The 15025-nt window shown below is 39.7% G+C and overlaps 1 protein-coding gene across 1 annotated transcript in view; it reads left to right on the top strand.

Moving 5' to 3' along the window:
* PAPPA (pappalysin 1) overlaps positions 1-15025 on the top strand; it is a 1503354-nt gene that overhangs the window by 416635 nt on the left and 1071694 nt on the right. Inside the window, exon 6 of the mRNA XM_053695762.1 lies at positions 5114-5235. Coding sequence (XP_053551737.1) covers positions 5114-5235 — 122 coding nt within the window. The remainder of the gene's footprint in view (positions 1-5113; positions 5236-15025) is intronic.

Here is a 15025-nt window from a genome sequence, read left to right as displayed (position 1 = left end):
GAATCCAATTCCTGTCTAATTTCTGCAATACATATTCCAGGTGTAGACAATTGGGAAGCAGATTATCTCAGTTGTCAGTCTTTACATCCAGGGGAGTGATTTCTCCATCCAGATGTATTTTGTCAAATTGTACAGATGTGGGATCTCCCAGAAATAGATCTGATAGCTTCCCATCTAAACAAGAAGCTTCCCAGGTACCTGTCCAGGTCCAGGGGTCCTCAGGCGAAGATGGTGGATGCGTTAGCAGTTCCTTGTTTTTTTTTCCGCCTCTAGTTCTTCTTCCAAGGGTGATCTCCAAGATCATATTGGAACAGTCACATGTGTTTCTAATAGCACCAGCATGGCCTCACAGGTTTTGGTAAGCGGATCTTGTCCGGATGTCCAGTTGCCAACCTTGGCCACTTCCTTTAAGGCCAGACCTTCTGTCTCAAGGGCCATTTTTCCATCAGGTTCTCACATCGCTAAATTTGAAGGTATGGAAATTGAACGCTTAGTGCTTAGTCATAGAGCTTTCTTTGACTCTGTGATTAATACTATGCTACAGGCTCGTAAGTCTGTTTCAAGAAAGATTTATTATCGGGTTTGGAAAACTTATATTTCATGGTGTTTTTCTCATAAATTCTCTTGGCATTCTTTTAGAATTCCTAGAATTTTACAGTTTCTTCAGGATGGGTTGGATAAAGGTTTGTCTGCAAGTACTTTGAAGGGACAAATCTCTGCTATTTCTGTTTTATTTCACAGACGGATAGCTAAACTTCCTGATATTCACTGTTTTGTTCAGGCTTTGGTTCGTATCAATTTCGTTTAAATTTCTTCCTAAGGTTGTGAATTCTAACAACATTAGTAGGGAAATTTTTGTTCCTTCCTTGTGTTCTAATCCCAAGAATACTCTTGAAAGAGCTCTACATTCTTTGGATGTTGTAAGAGCTTTGAAATATTATGGTCCTAGAAAAGGTCAGAAATCCTCTGCCATTTCTTTGGCATCTTGGTTAAAGCTTTTGATTTACAAGGCTTATTTAGAGGCGGGACAATCTCCGCCTCAGAGAATTACAGTTCATTCTACTAGATCAGATGCCACTTCTTGGGCTTTTTTAGAATGAAGCTTCGGTTGATCTGATTTGCAAAGCAGCAACTTGTTCTTCTTTGCATACACTTACTAAATTTGACTATTTTGATGTATTTGCTTTTTCCGAAGCAGTCTTTAGTAGAAAAGTTCTTCAGGCAGCTGTTTCAGTTTGATTCTTCTGCTTATGATTTAAGTTTTTTTCTTGAAATTTATGTTAAATTTATAAGAAAGACTTATTTTTTTGTGGATTTAATTTTTTCAGCGGAAATAGTTGTTTTTATTTTATCCTTTTTTAGAGTTAGTTTTTTTTTTTATTTGGGGGGTTGGTTGGGTGTGATGTTTTAATATGAGGGGTACTTTGTAATTTTTTTAGGTAAAAGAGCTGATTGCTTCAGGGCAATGTCCTACAAAATGACCTTTTAAGGGCTATTGGTAGTTTATTGTTAGATTAGGGGGTGTTTTTATTTTGGGGTGGATTTTTTGTTTTTATAGGGGTATTCGATTAGATTTTATTATTTTGGATAAATTTTTTTATTATTTTTTGTAATCTTAGATTTTTTTATTTTTCTGATTTTTTTTAATTTTTTTTATAATTTTATTTTTTTTATTTTTTCGTAGTGTTAGGATTTTTTAATTTTGTAACTTAGTTTTTTTATTTTTTATTTATTTTATTTTTTTAAAATAGTTATGTTAGTTTTAAGCTTAGATTTTTTATTTCACAGATACTTTTTTATTTATTTAATGGAAGTTATATTGTAACTTTAATTTAAAGTTAGGGGGTGTTAGGTTTCAGGGTTAATAGGGTTAATATAAAATTTCTTTATATATTCTTTGTTGAAGGTCACCTTGAATGTATTTTGAAAAATTCAGAAATTGGCCACTAGATGGCATTGAGTTCAGGAAAGGATAACTATAGGTTAACACAGGTGAATTCAGGTGTGGTAGGCGGAGCTTCAGCCTATTTAAGGTTTTATTTTAATGTTTTATGTTAGACATGAATAAGGACATGGGTCCGAAACGTTGTCTGTTTTAATTGGCACAATAAAGCAATAATGTTTTAAATACAGTTGGTGGTGCGGCTATATCACTCCTTTGAACTGTATACTTTGGAGCATGGTGCAGGTCTAATATCTAGCACACCTGCAAACGGTTTGTTGCATACCCACAGGTGGGGATTACCTTGGTGCTTGTGCATTCTTTTGATTCAAGGTTTTGGTATGCAGATCTTGTCCGGATGTCCAGTTGCCAACCTTGGCCACTTCCACTAAGGCCAGACCTTCTATCTCAAGGTCCGTTTTTCCATCAGGATCTCAAATCATTAAATTTGAAGGTATGGAGATTGAATGCTTAGTGCCTAGTCATAGAGGTTTCTCTGACTCAAAGATTAATACTATGTTGCAGGCTCGTAAATCTGTTTATAGAAAGATTTATTATCGAATTTGGAAGACTTACATTTTATGGTGTTCTTCTCATAAATTCTCTTGACATTCTTTTAGAATTCCTAGAATTTTACAGTTTCTTCAGGATGGTTTGGATAAAGGTTTGTCTGCAAGTTCCTTGAAAGGACAAATCTCTGCTCTTTCTGTTTTATTTCACAGAAAGATTGCTAAACTTTCTGATATTCATTGTTTTGTGCAGGCTTTGGTTCGTATCAAGCCTGTCATTAAATCAATCTCTCCTCCCTGGAGTCTTAATTTAGTTTTGAAGGCTTTGCAGGCTCCTCCGTTTGAGCCTATGCATTCTTTGGACATTAAACTACTTTCTTGGAAAGTGTTGTTTCTTTTGGCCATCTCTTCTGCTAGAAGAGTTTCTGAATTATCCGCTCTCTCTTGTGAATCTCCTTTTCTGCTTTTTCATCAGGATAAGGCAGTTTTGCGGACTTCATTTAAATTCTTACCTAAGGTTGTGAATTCTAACAACATTAATAGAGAAATTGTTGTCCCTTCTTTGTGTCCTAATCCTAAAAATTCTTTGGAGAGATCCTTACATTCTTTGGATGTGGTAAGAGCTTTGAAATATTATGTTGAAGCTACTAAAGATTTCAGGAAGACTTCTAGTCTATATTTTCTGGTTCTAGAAAAGGTCAGAAGGCTTCTGCTGTTTCCTTGTCTTCATGGTTACAGTTTTTGATTCATCAAGTTTATTTGGAGTCGGGTCAAGCCCCGCCTCAGAGAATTACAGCTCATTTTAATAGATCAGTCTCTACTTCGTGGGCTTTTAAGAATGAAGCTTCAGTTGATCAGATTTGCAAAGCAGTAACTTGGTCTTCTTTGCATACATTTACTAAATTCTACAGTTTTGATGTATTTGCTTCTTCATAAGCAGTTTTTGGTAGAAAAGTTCTTCAGGCAGCTGTTTCAGTTTGATTCTTCTGCTTTTGACTTAATTTTTTTCCTTTAATTTTTGAGAATAAACTTGTTTTTTGGGTTGTGGATTAATTTTTTCAGCGGAAAATGGCTGTTTTTATTTTTATCCCTCCCTCTCTAGTGACTCTTGCGTGAAGTTCCACATCTTGGGTATTGCTATCCCATACGTCACTAGCTCATGGACTCTTGCCAATTACATGAAAGAAAACATAATTTATGTAAGAACTTACCTGATAAATTTGTTTCTTTCATATTGGCAAGAGTCCATGAGGCCCACCCTTTTTATGGTGGTTATGATTTTTTTGTATAAAGCACAATTATTTCCAAATTCCTTTGTTGATGCTTTTTACTCCTTTCTTTATCACCCCACTACTTTGCTATTTGTTAAACTGAATTGTGGGTGTGGTGAGGGGTGTATTTTATAGGCATTTTGAGGTTTGGAAAACTTTGCCCCTCCTGGTAGGATTGTATATCCCATACATCACTAGCTCATGGACTCTTGCCAATATGAAAGAAATTAATTTATCAGGTAAGTTCTTACATAAATTATGTTTTTATGGTGGTTATGATATTTTTGTATAAAGCACAATTATTTCTAAATTCCTTTGTTGATGCTTTTTACTCCTTTCTTTTTAACCCCACTACTTGGCTATTCGTTAAACTGAATTGTGGGTGTGGTGAGGGGTGTATTTATAGGCATTTTGAGGTTTGGGAAACTTTGCCCCTCCTGGTAGGATTGCACAGGTATACCTCACTTTACAGTGCTTGGCTAATACAGCGCTTTGTGGAGCTGAAGTTCAACTTCCAAGGATTTTGAAACAGTGCTGTAATCTTTGTGAGATTGCGAGAAAAGTGACTGGCACCATTTTGTTATGCTTAGTTCAGTCTGTTTACAGCATTACAGTGTAATGTGTGTCTCAGTGCTATAGTCTAGCAAATTTTACTACAGTATTTGTCACTATTTTACAGGTACAGTATTTATTGAATACTAATTGAATACTGTGCTGTGCTAGTGTTATACTAAACGTAGCACTATTGCACCGCTAATATATGTTGGTTCAAACATGTTTTCAAGTTTTTAAACACTGGCAAGTGAAAAGAAAGCTAAAACTGCCTTGTTTCACTTTAAGGCGATTTTCACTTTTACAGCGGGCCCCGGTCCCTAACCCGCTGTATGAGCGCGGTATACCTGTATATCCCATACGTTACTAGCTCATGGACTCTTGCCAATATGAAAGAAATGTATTTATCAGGTAAGTTCTTACTTAGATTATGTTGTATCACTGGTCTAGAACTTCTTTGGTTTGGACAGTACCTCCAGCTACTCCAGGTTGTGTATTTGGTTGTAGGGAGACAGACAGACAGTATCTGACACCTTGTTATCTCAAACTGATCATATGCCCCAATATTTTATTATCATAGCTTTTTGAGACCAACTGTGCCCATTCACATCACTAAGTTACAGTAGTACCCATTGTTTGACTTCCTTTCTGATGTTTAAAGGCATTTAAATAGTTAAAATACATACACTCTCAAAACCTAAGTTAAAATATTTAATAAATATTGACTTATTTCTTACATAAGTAAGTGTGATTTTTTTTTCATGAAATAGGTAAGAGTAATCGTCACATCTCTGCAACTTTTACTAAGGATATGTTTATTTGTTTTCTTGGCTTCCTAGAGAAGTGGGATCAGCTTGTCACCTGTGTGCAGACAGGAAAGTGTTGGTTCAATATGCATCTAATGCATCTTCACCCATGCCATGTGATCCATCTGGTCACTGGAGCCCCAGTGAAGCCGTAGGTAAGATGAAAACCTCTAATAGCATGACAAAATGTGAACAAAGTTGAATTATGGTAAAATATCTATGCAAATTAAATATATATTATTTCTTCACTTCTTATTTTCTTTTCTTAAGTTGAGATTGAGAGGTGATGGGTTTTACAATTATATTAAATCATTTTACATGTGAGGGAAGCAATGAATGTCTGAGAGGTGCTTTTTTCCATATTTATACAGCTGATATTTTGCTTGTCGTACTGTGTGCTGAAGCTTAATGAATGAGAGCAGTGTATATCGGAGAAGACAAGCATCTTGCTTAATAACAAGATTTATGCTCCCTCACTGCTAAATAGTGGAATCATCAAACATAAAGGCTAAAAGTCTGTGGAGCAAAACTCAAACATGGTGATGGGTGCGCCTCTGTGATTTGGGCAAGCTAAACACAAAATTCTATCTGCTGTGGACACATTAAATTTTAACTCTGATACTGTTTCTTCTTAATGGGTTTCACATAGACCTTGTGTTTTAAAGAACATTAAAAGCATCTTATTTTTTTTGTCAAACTTGTGTCTTGTCCCACACTTCGTAGAGAGTCTAAAAATCTGTAATCTAGTGTACAAATTACCTAAATCAGTTATCATAGTGGCCATACATACTACCTTATGGGCTAGATTACAAGTGACACGCTACTTATTGCTCCAACTAGAAGTAAGCTTTTTGCATGCGTCGGGTAGCGTGCATATTACAAGTTGTCAAGTTGAAAGTAAAGTTTTTGCACAAGCGCTTACCTGACGCGCGCAAAAATCCGAATATCGCGACCATGTTAACCCCACGGTAGAGAGCAAAAAGTTGAAAACATCATGTTTAACCAAGTGTGCTCACATTTTAAATATAAGAATATGTTCTATTTATTCATAAATAATTAATTTCTATAAATGTATATTTATACCTATATGAATATATATAGGAATATCTTTTTATATATACTTAGAACATATTCCTCTATGTGAAAGGAATGTGAAATATTTACAGTACAAACACTTATTTATATGATTTTTCGTGTTTTCAGCTACTTGACTGCAAAGGGCTCTAATGCACTTACATATATGTCTATATATGTATACATATGTATTTATGTGTGTAAATGTTTGTAAATTGATATATACACATATAAATACATATGTAACTATATACACACACACACATGCATATTTAGACATGTGTATGTATCTATCTCTATGTTAAAGCCCTTTGCAGGCCTTTTTTTCCCCCGTAACACCTGAGACCTCATATCTTTGATCCTTTATAACTTATTAATGCATTTTTTTTTTTAAATAATTTTTATTAGAAAGTGTTTTTCTTCCTAATTGGAAAGAGTTCACAGCTGCATTCATTACTTTTGAGAAATAAGAACCTGGCCACCAGAAGGAGGCAAAGACACCCCAGCCAAAGGCTTAAATACTCCTCCCACTCCCCTCATCCCCCAGTCATTCTTTGCCTTTCGTCCCAGGAGGTTGGCAGAGAAGTGTCAAAATTTGTTTTGTCTCTTATGGAGGGTAGTACTCTTTGTAATGGGACAGGAGTTTTAAGTAGCCCTATAACATACCCCCCAACTGTCCCGATTTTCACAGGTCAGTCACGATTTTAGGGGTCTGTCCCGTTGTCCCAGGTTTCTAGCCATCTGTCCAACATTGCCCCATGCATTTAAAAAAATTAAATTTCTATTGGGCACATATTCAGAAGCAGCTGGCTTTTCTCTCCCAGGGTTATATACTGTACCTGTTAGATTCTTTTTGGAAGGCTGTATACCCCCTGACCTCAGGTAATGGTGACCTCTCTAACCTACCTCTGGTAGTAATGACATCTAACCCCTGGTTATAATAGCATGCCTTCAGTTTTATACGATGAGCAGTGCTAACACCAGGGTAATGAACAGTGGCAGCTTCAGACTGCCAGCTAATCTGCTTGCCAACCCCAGGACCTCATACAATGAGTTACAGATACCCATATATTATGTAGTGTGTGTCTATCTGTATCTATAAGTGTGTATGTGTGTGTATCTGCATGTAAAAGTGTAAGCTGTGTAGTGTGTGTATCTGTATGTATAAGTGTGTGTGTATCTGCATGTATAAGTGTATGCTATGTAGTGTGTGTGTCTGCATGAATAAATGTAAGCTATGAAGTGTGTGTATCTGCATGTATAAGTGTATACTATGTAGTGTGTGTGTATCTGAATATGTAAGTGTATACTATGTAATGTGTGTGTGTATCTGCATGTATAAGTGTAAGCTATGTAGTGTGTGTGTGTATCTGTATGTATAAGTGTATGCTATGTAGTGTGTGTGTTTCTGTATGTGTAAGTGTATGCTATGTAGTGTGTGTGTGCGTATCTGCATGTATAAGTGTATGCTATGTAGTGTGTGTGTATCTGCCTGTATGATATGTAATGTGTGTCTGCATGTGTAAGTTTATGCTATGTAGTGTGTGTGTATGTGCATATGTAAGTGTATGTTTTGTAGTGTGTTAGTGTGTTTTGAGCTTGTGTTTGATTTGCTGCCTAAGAGTATTAAAATATATGACTTTATGTAGAATTGTGTTTATATTACTTTGGTCTTATGATTCTTTTTAAGCCCTGCCCCTGCTCCAGGTGTCTTTCTTTTGAATTTTGAAATGTTGGGAGGTATGCTATAAGCTTCTCAGTGAGGGCCTGGGTGAAAGTCAGAGTCCAGAGATGCAGGGAGAGTTCTCTTTTGCGACACCATCCCGACTCATATTTACAGCTTCTACAGCAATCGGCATTGTCGAGTTTCACAGACTGCTTTTTCTCTCAAGTCCATGTCAGGAGCAATACTACGACCTGTCACACTTGAAGGGCCGTGTTCCTCTTCCACGGTGTAGACTCTGGTAAGATCATTTCATTTTTTATTACATAATGTTAACACAGAAGACAGGGTCACAGTGTGGTGCCTTTTATCTTTATGGAATCAGGGGTTAATATCACTTTAGGGGGATTATTGAACAGGGGGAAGAATAATCGTATATGTTTATTTGATTTTATGCTGTTTTATGTGTGAGATGTTAGGCTCATAGGCTGTTATGGAATATACAGGTTTCACTTTCACTTTGAGAGCCATGCAGCTTACAAGCTTGGCGCGCTTTCTCTCATAGCAGGGACAGTCCTGCATTGTGCACTATGTGATTCATTCCCTCTTTCCTGACCGGACTATCAGAGAGGAGTCATAAATCTCTGTACTGTCCTGGTCATTGGAGGTGGTGAGTGCCCCAGCTATTGGGGTGTAACGGTGATGTTTTTTTAATAAAATAAGTTGTTTTATTTCTCTAGTTCTCCGGTTATTGCACTAGCGATGGAGGATTCTGTTACTTTAGAGGGCACTCCCTCTATTCCTAAAGAGTAATTCCTGTTTATATGGTGAGGAGGTCCTAGTCCCCCTCTCAATTATGTTCCATATGCCTTGATAATGGGATAATATCAAACATGTTTAATACCACAGAGCCGTCCACATCTGAGGAGTTGTCATCCAGTGAGGTGCGTACCCTACATTGTTATCTCTATACACATGCAGTTTTCCCGTAGCATTGCGGATCCTCCATCTGGAGAGTGCCTTTTTTTCTCCAGACGTTACTGCGCAGTTCAGATGGCGGTGTCTGCGGCCTTAATGCTTTACCTCGCCCTGCTAAGCGCAAACGAAAGGTTACATATTATCCGAGGATGAAGTTCTTTCTGGAACTTCAGAGTATGAACTTTCTGGGTCGGAGTCCTCTCAACCTCCAGCTGCGGAGGAACCAGACTTTAGTTTTAGGACTTTGCGCTTCTTCTAACAGAAGTTTTTGGAGAATTCAGGGGTTCCAGAGGTCATATTGTCTGATGAATTTTTATTGCCTAAATTGAATAGAGTTTGAGGACCGGATGGTGCCTTACCTTCCCTGCTCCAGTTGTCCCGGGTATTCCACCTTGGACTGTACAGTTCCTTGCGGGTGCGACTGTCCTTGAGTGTTGTGCCTTTCGTTACAGAATTGTGCGCCTTCACGTGTTACTCGGACATGTTTTTTCAGTTATTTAACGACCCTATCCTTATTGGATACGGGAATATTCAGTCTGCTCTTCGAATGGTGCACCTCATTAGACATGTGGAGATGATGTAATCTCCTGATTGTCCATGTTTTGAGATCTTTTCCAGTTTTTTTGGAAGATCGTTTGGCTGGTCCTGCTGTAGGCCTGTTTCTTTTTGGGCGTTAACCTACTGGTTGCCTTGTATTTTATTTTCATCCGATAGGATGTCCTGTCTGTTTCCCTTCTTCCCCTCTGAGGGAGGATTTATGCGGCTTGACGGTTAGGGCCCGGATTGCAGGCTGGTCCTGTTTGGGTTCAGTTCTGTCTAGTAGATGTTCAGACACGCGGCTCTGCTTGGCTGGTCCGGTAGAGGAGCTGAGTGCTCATGTTATCCTCTGTGTTCAACTAAGCATTATAGAGGACCGGTGGGTCTGTGAGGCAGGAAGGATTGTCTCAGTCCTTATAGCCTTCAATTTGGATGACTGGGTCAGTGGAGTTCCGCTGCGTCTCTGTCTCTTGTGTCTGTGGTTGTCAGACACTAGAGCTCCTTCCCATGTAGTGGAGGGTTGGTGAGCTTGCACCCTCTTGCCGCCGTGTTGGGTGGTTTGGCCTTTTTCTTCTATAAGATACGAGTCCACGGATTCATCCTTTACTTGTGGGATATTATCCTCCTGCTAACAGGAAGTGGCAAAGAGCACCACAGCAGAGCTGTCTATATAGCTCCTCCCTTGATTCCACCCCCCAGTCATTCTCTTTGCCTACTCTAAGTAATAGGAACGGTAAAGTGAAAGAGGTGATAAAATGTTAGTTTTTATGTTCTTCAAGCAAGAGTTTTTTATTTTAAATGGTACCGGTGTGTACTATTTCCCCTCAGGCAGCAGATGGATGAAGACTTCTGCCTGGAGGCTGATGATCTTAGCAGTTGTTACTAAGATCCAGAGCAGTTCCCACAGAATGGCTGAGGAGTACTTAAGAAACTTCAGTGTGAGGAACGTTTTTCATGCTTTAAGCAGTGAGGTATGTTCAGTCATTTTTTTCTGGAGTGACTGTGTTATTTCAGATTTGGCTGACAGTATCCCCAGGAGGGAGAGGGTAAACAGTAATCCTAAAATATATAAGAGGGGTATTACTGAGCTTGCATATATGGGCTTTACAAAAATGGTGGACACTGAGGTTTGAATGTTTGTGGGCAAACGTTTACATGACTGGGAGTGCATATAACGTTTTTATGCTTTATTGAGAGGGTACACATGGTTTCATCTTTGGGTTTATGAACCCAAATGGCTAGTTTTAAACCGCTCTGGTGTGGTTAATTTGGGCTGTAGACATCGAGTGAGATGGCCAGGGCCTATTTTCGCGCCTCAGTTGCGCAGTTGTTTTTCTCAAGCAAGCAGTAAGCTCCAACTCCGGTGGGCCTTTGTGAGCTGTATTGGGCCAAATCGAAGGTTTAACTCGGTTTTACAGACCCCTGAGGGCAGGTAGGCTCCACAACAGGGCTGTGGCAAGGTGCAGGGGGTGCTTTTTATTGAAATAAACATTTTATAATTTTCCGTTTTTTCTGTTAAGGGTTAAGTGTTCCTTTCCTTGTGGGGCAAACTTAGCTGCAAAGTTAGGATGCTTTTAGCATAAAATTGGAATAATTTTATTGTTTTAAAGCCGTTTTGGAAAAATTGTATGCTTTTTTTCTCTTAAAGGCGCAGTACCGTTTTTTCAGATTATTTTTTCACTAAATAAAGTGTTTTCTCTTGCAAGGTGTATCCAGTCCACGTATTCATCCTTTACTTGTGGGATATTCTCATTCCCTACAGGAAGTAGCAAAGAGAGCACACAGCAAAGCTGTCCATATAGCTCCCCCTCTAGCTCCACCCCCCAGTCATTCTCTTTGCTGGCTCTAAGCACTAGGGTCTCTCTCGGGAGTGTAAAGTGAATGTGGTGTTAGAATTGTAGTTTTATTATCTTCAATCAAAAGTTTGTTATTTTAAATGGTACCGGTTTGTACTATTTACTTAGATCAAAAAAATAGGTGGCGCAAATTAATGCAGTTCTGACTATTAGTGGTATGAATGTAAATTTAGTCTCCCTGTGGGTCCAATAGTGTTCTCACTATACATAAGCTATGTTTAGGTGGAAAAGTAGGTGAAGTCCCTCCAGGAGTTTCTAAACTCAAGTTCCACAATACAAATGAATATTTATTGAATAAAGATTTTTATATATATATGAGATCGATATAGCGGTCTATTCACATATAGCGATCTATTCACATGTTAAAACACTGTATATTATACAATTGTAAAACACCGGTGTTGTTCCATAAACAAAAAAGCTGTAAAAAACTGAAAATAAAGTAGTACAAATGAGCGGGTATAATTTCCAAGATAATTGCAAGATAAAAACAAAATTAAAAGTGGGGATTCATGTACCTCTAAACATAGGACTGGCAATTAAAAAACATATGTAAATGCAAAAATTAATACATGCACCATGTGTCTGGTATCCGTTAAATCAGCATATATACTGCACAGGTATTCAAGGGTTAAGCAAGTATTTAACAGTTCCTTATAGGCTCATATTCTGGCAAACAGGGGTTGCTATCCCTCCGTCAAAAATATCGTATATTGAAACAAATGTGACAAATGTAGCCTATGAAAGATTGCTGTATTGTTAGTTCTTAAGTTTCAGCGTCTCTGTTATTTGACCAGAGGTAAGTTACATACGGTTTCTCGCTGGGTGTAGGGATTCCTTCCTTCGAACAGTGCACTGTTGACGTCTTCCTTCTGCTATACAGAAAAAGCCGGTGGAGTGCTAGATCCCTTAGCCTCCGTTTACCAGCGGTGTTAGTAATTATCTCCTCGAATTGCTGCTTTCCCAGTAGCGGGCCTTGGTAGTGATTTCGTGAGCTCCGATCCACAGCTTGCTTCTGTCTTTGTGAGTATTTAACCCAGACTCGGTCTTTGCTTTCACCGGTCTCCTCGCTGTTATCACAGCCGACAAAGTCCTCCTCTGGAGCTAAGTTGTTTGGCTCACTTCTCACTTCAAGTGATCAGGTTTCTACGCGTTTCGGCGTTGTGCCTTTCTCAAGATCAGGATCCTCCAAGGGGAAGGTTCCACATTTCTCGTCTGTCTACAGATCAGACAAAGAAAGAGGCGTTTTTACGCTGTGTAGAAGATCTACATACAATGGGAGTGATCCTCCCAGTTCCAATTGCAGAACAAGGACTGGGGTTTTACTCAAACCTGTTTGTGGTTCCCAAAAAAGAAGGAACTTTCAGACCAATCCTGGATCTCAAAATTCTAAACAAATTCCTCAGAGTCCCATCATTCAAGATGGAGACCATTCGGACAATCTTACCAATGATCCAGGAGGGTCAATATATGACTACCGTGGATCTAAAGGATGCGTATCTGCACATTCCTATCCACAAAGATCATCACCAGTTTCTCAGGTTCGCCTTTCTGGACAAGCATTTTCAGTTTGTGGCTCTTCCTTTCGGGTTGACCACTGCTCCCAGAAGGTGCTAGGGTCCCTCCTGGTGGTTCTAAGACCGCAGGGCATAGCAGTGGCGCCTCACCTAGATGACAAAATCTTAATTCAGGCGTCAATTTTCCAAAGAACCAAGTCTCACACAGAGATTGTATTGGCCTTTCTGAGGTCTCACGGGTGGAAGGTGAACATCAAAAAGAGTTCTCTCTCCCCCCTCACAAGAGTTCCATTCCTAGGAACCCTGATAGACTCGGTAGAAATGAAAATATTTCTGACGGAGGTCAGAAAGCTAAAACTCTTAACTACTTGCTGAGCTCTTTATTCCATTCCTCGGCCATCTGTGGCTCAGTGCATGGAGACAATCGGACTAATGGTTGCGGCAATGGACATAGCCCCTTTTGCTCGGATACACCTCAGACCACTGCAACTATGCATGCTCAAACAGTGGAATGGGGATTATGCAGATGTGTCTCCTCAAATTCAGTTGGATCAGGAGACCAGAGATTCTCTTCTCTGGTGGTTGTCTCAGGATCACCTGTCTCAAGGAATATGTTTCCGCAGGCCAGAGTGGATCATTGTAACGACCAACGCCAGTCTGTTAGGCTGGGGTGCGGTCTGGGACTCCCTGAAAGCTCAGGGCTTATGGCCTCGGAAAGAAACTCTTCTCCCGATAAACATTCTGGAACTGAGGGCGATATTCAACGCTCTGCAGGCATGGCCTCAACTAGCGGCGGCCAAATTCATCAGATTTCAGTCGGACAACATCACGACTGTAGCTTACGTCAATCATCAGGGGGGAACAAAGAGTTCCCTAGCGATGACGGAAGTAACCAAAATAATCAGGTGGGCGGAGGATCACTCCTGCCATCTCTCAGCAATTCACATCCCAGGAGTAGACAACTGGGAGGCGGATTTTCTAAGTCGTCAGACTTTTCACCCGGGGGAGTGGGAACTCCACCCGGAGGTATTTGCCCAGCTGACTCAGCTATGGGGCACCCCAGAGTTGAATCTGATGGCGTCCCGTCAGAACACCAAACTTCCTCTCTACGGGTCAAGGTCCCGGGATCCCAAGGCGGTATTGATAGATGCTCTAGCAGCGCCTTGGTCCTTCAATCTGGCTTATGTTTTTCCACCGTTTCCTCTCCTCCCGCGTCTGGTTGCCAGAATCAAGCAGGAGAAGGCTTTGGTGATTCTGATAGCGCCTGTGTGGCCACGCAGGACTTGGTATGCAGACCTAGTGGACATGTCATCTGTCCCACCATGGACACTGCCAATGAGGCAGGATCTTCTAATACTGGGTCCGTTCAAGCATCCAAATTTAGTTTCTCTACGTCTGACTGCTTGGAGATTGAACGCTTAATTCTATCAAAGTGTGGTTTCTCTGAGTCAGTTATAGATACTCTGATTCAGGCTAGAAAGCCTGTCACCAGGAAAATATACCATAAGATATGGCAGAAATATCTTTGTTGGTGTGAATCCAAGGGTTACTCATGGAGTAAGATTAGGATTCCCAGGATATTGTCCTTTCTCCAAGAAGGACTGGAGAAAGGATTGTCAGCTAGTTCCTTAAAAGGACAAATATCTGCTTTGTCTATCCTGTTACACAAGCGTCTGGCAGAGGTACCAGACGTTCAAGCGTTTGCTCAGGCTTTAGTCAGAATCAAGCCTGTCTATAAACCTGTGGCTCCGCTATGGAGTTTGAATCTAGTTCTTTCAGTTCTTCAAGGGGTTCCGTTTGAACCTTTACATTCCATAGACATTAAGTTGTTATCTTGGAAAGTTTTGTTTTTGATAGCTATCTCTTCTACTCAAAAAGTTTCAGAATTATCTGCCTTACAGTGTGATTCACCTTACCTGGTGTTCCACGCAGATAAGGTAGTTTTGCGTACCAAGCCTGGTTTTCTTCCTAAAGTTGTTTCTAACAAGAATATTAACCAGGAAATAGTTGTTCCTTCTCTGTGTCCTAATTCATCTTCGAAGAAGGAACGTCTATTACACAATCTTGATGTAGTTCGTGCTTTAAAGTTTTATTTACAAGCAACTAATGATTTCAGACAAACATCTTCCTTGTTTGTTATCTATTCTGGTAAGAGGAGAGGTCAGAAAGTGACTGCTACCTCTCTTTCCTTTTGGCTGAAAAGCATCATCCGTTTGGCCTATGAGACTGCTGGCCAGCAGCCTCCTAAAAGAATTACAGCTCATTCTACCAGAGCAGTGGCTTCCACATTGGCTTTCAAAAATGAGGCTTCTGTTGAACA

Source organism: Bombina bombina, chromosome 12 (assembly GCF_027579735.1).
Source record: "Bombina bombina isolate aBomBom1 chromosome 12, aBomBom1.pri, whole genome shotgun sequence".
In the NCBI taxonomy this organism is placed as follows: domain Eukaryota; kingdom Metazoa; phylum Chordata; class Amphibia; order Anura; family Bombinatoridae; genus Bombina; species Bombina bombina.
The sequence above is the reverse complement of the archived record's forward strand: the minus strand, read 5'-3'. Positions and strand labels throughout refer to the sequence as shown.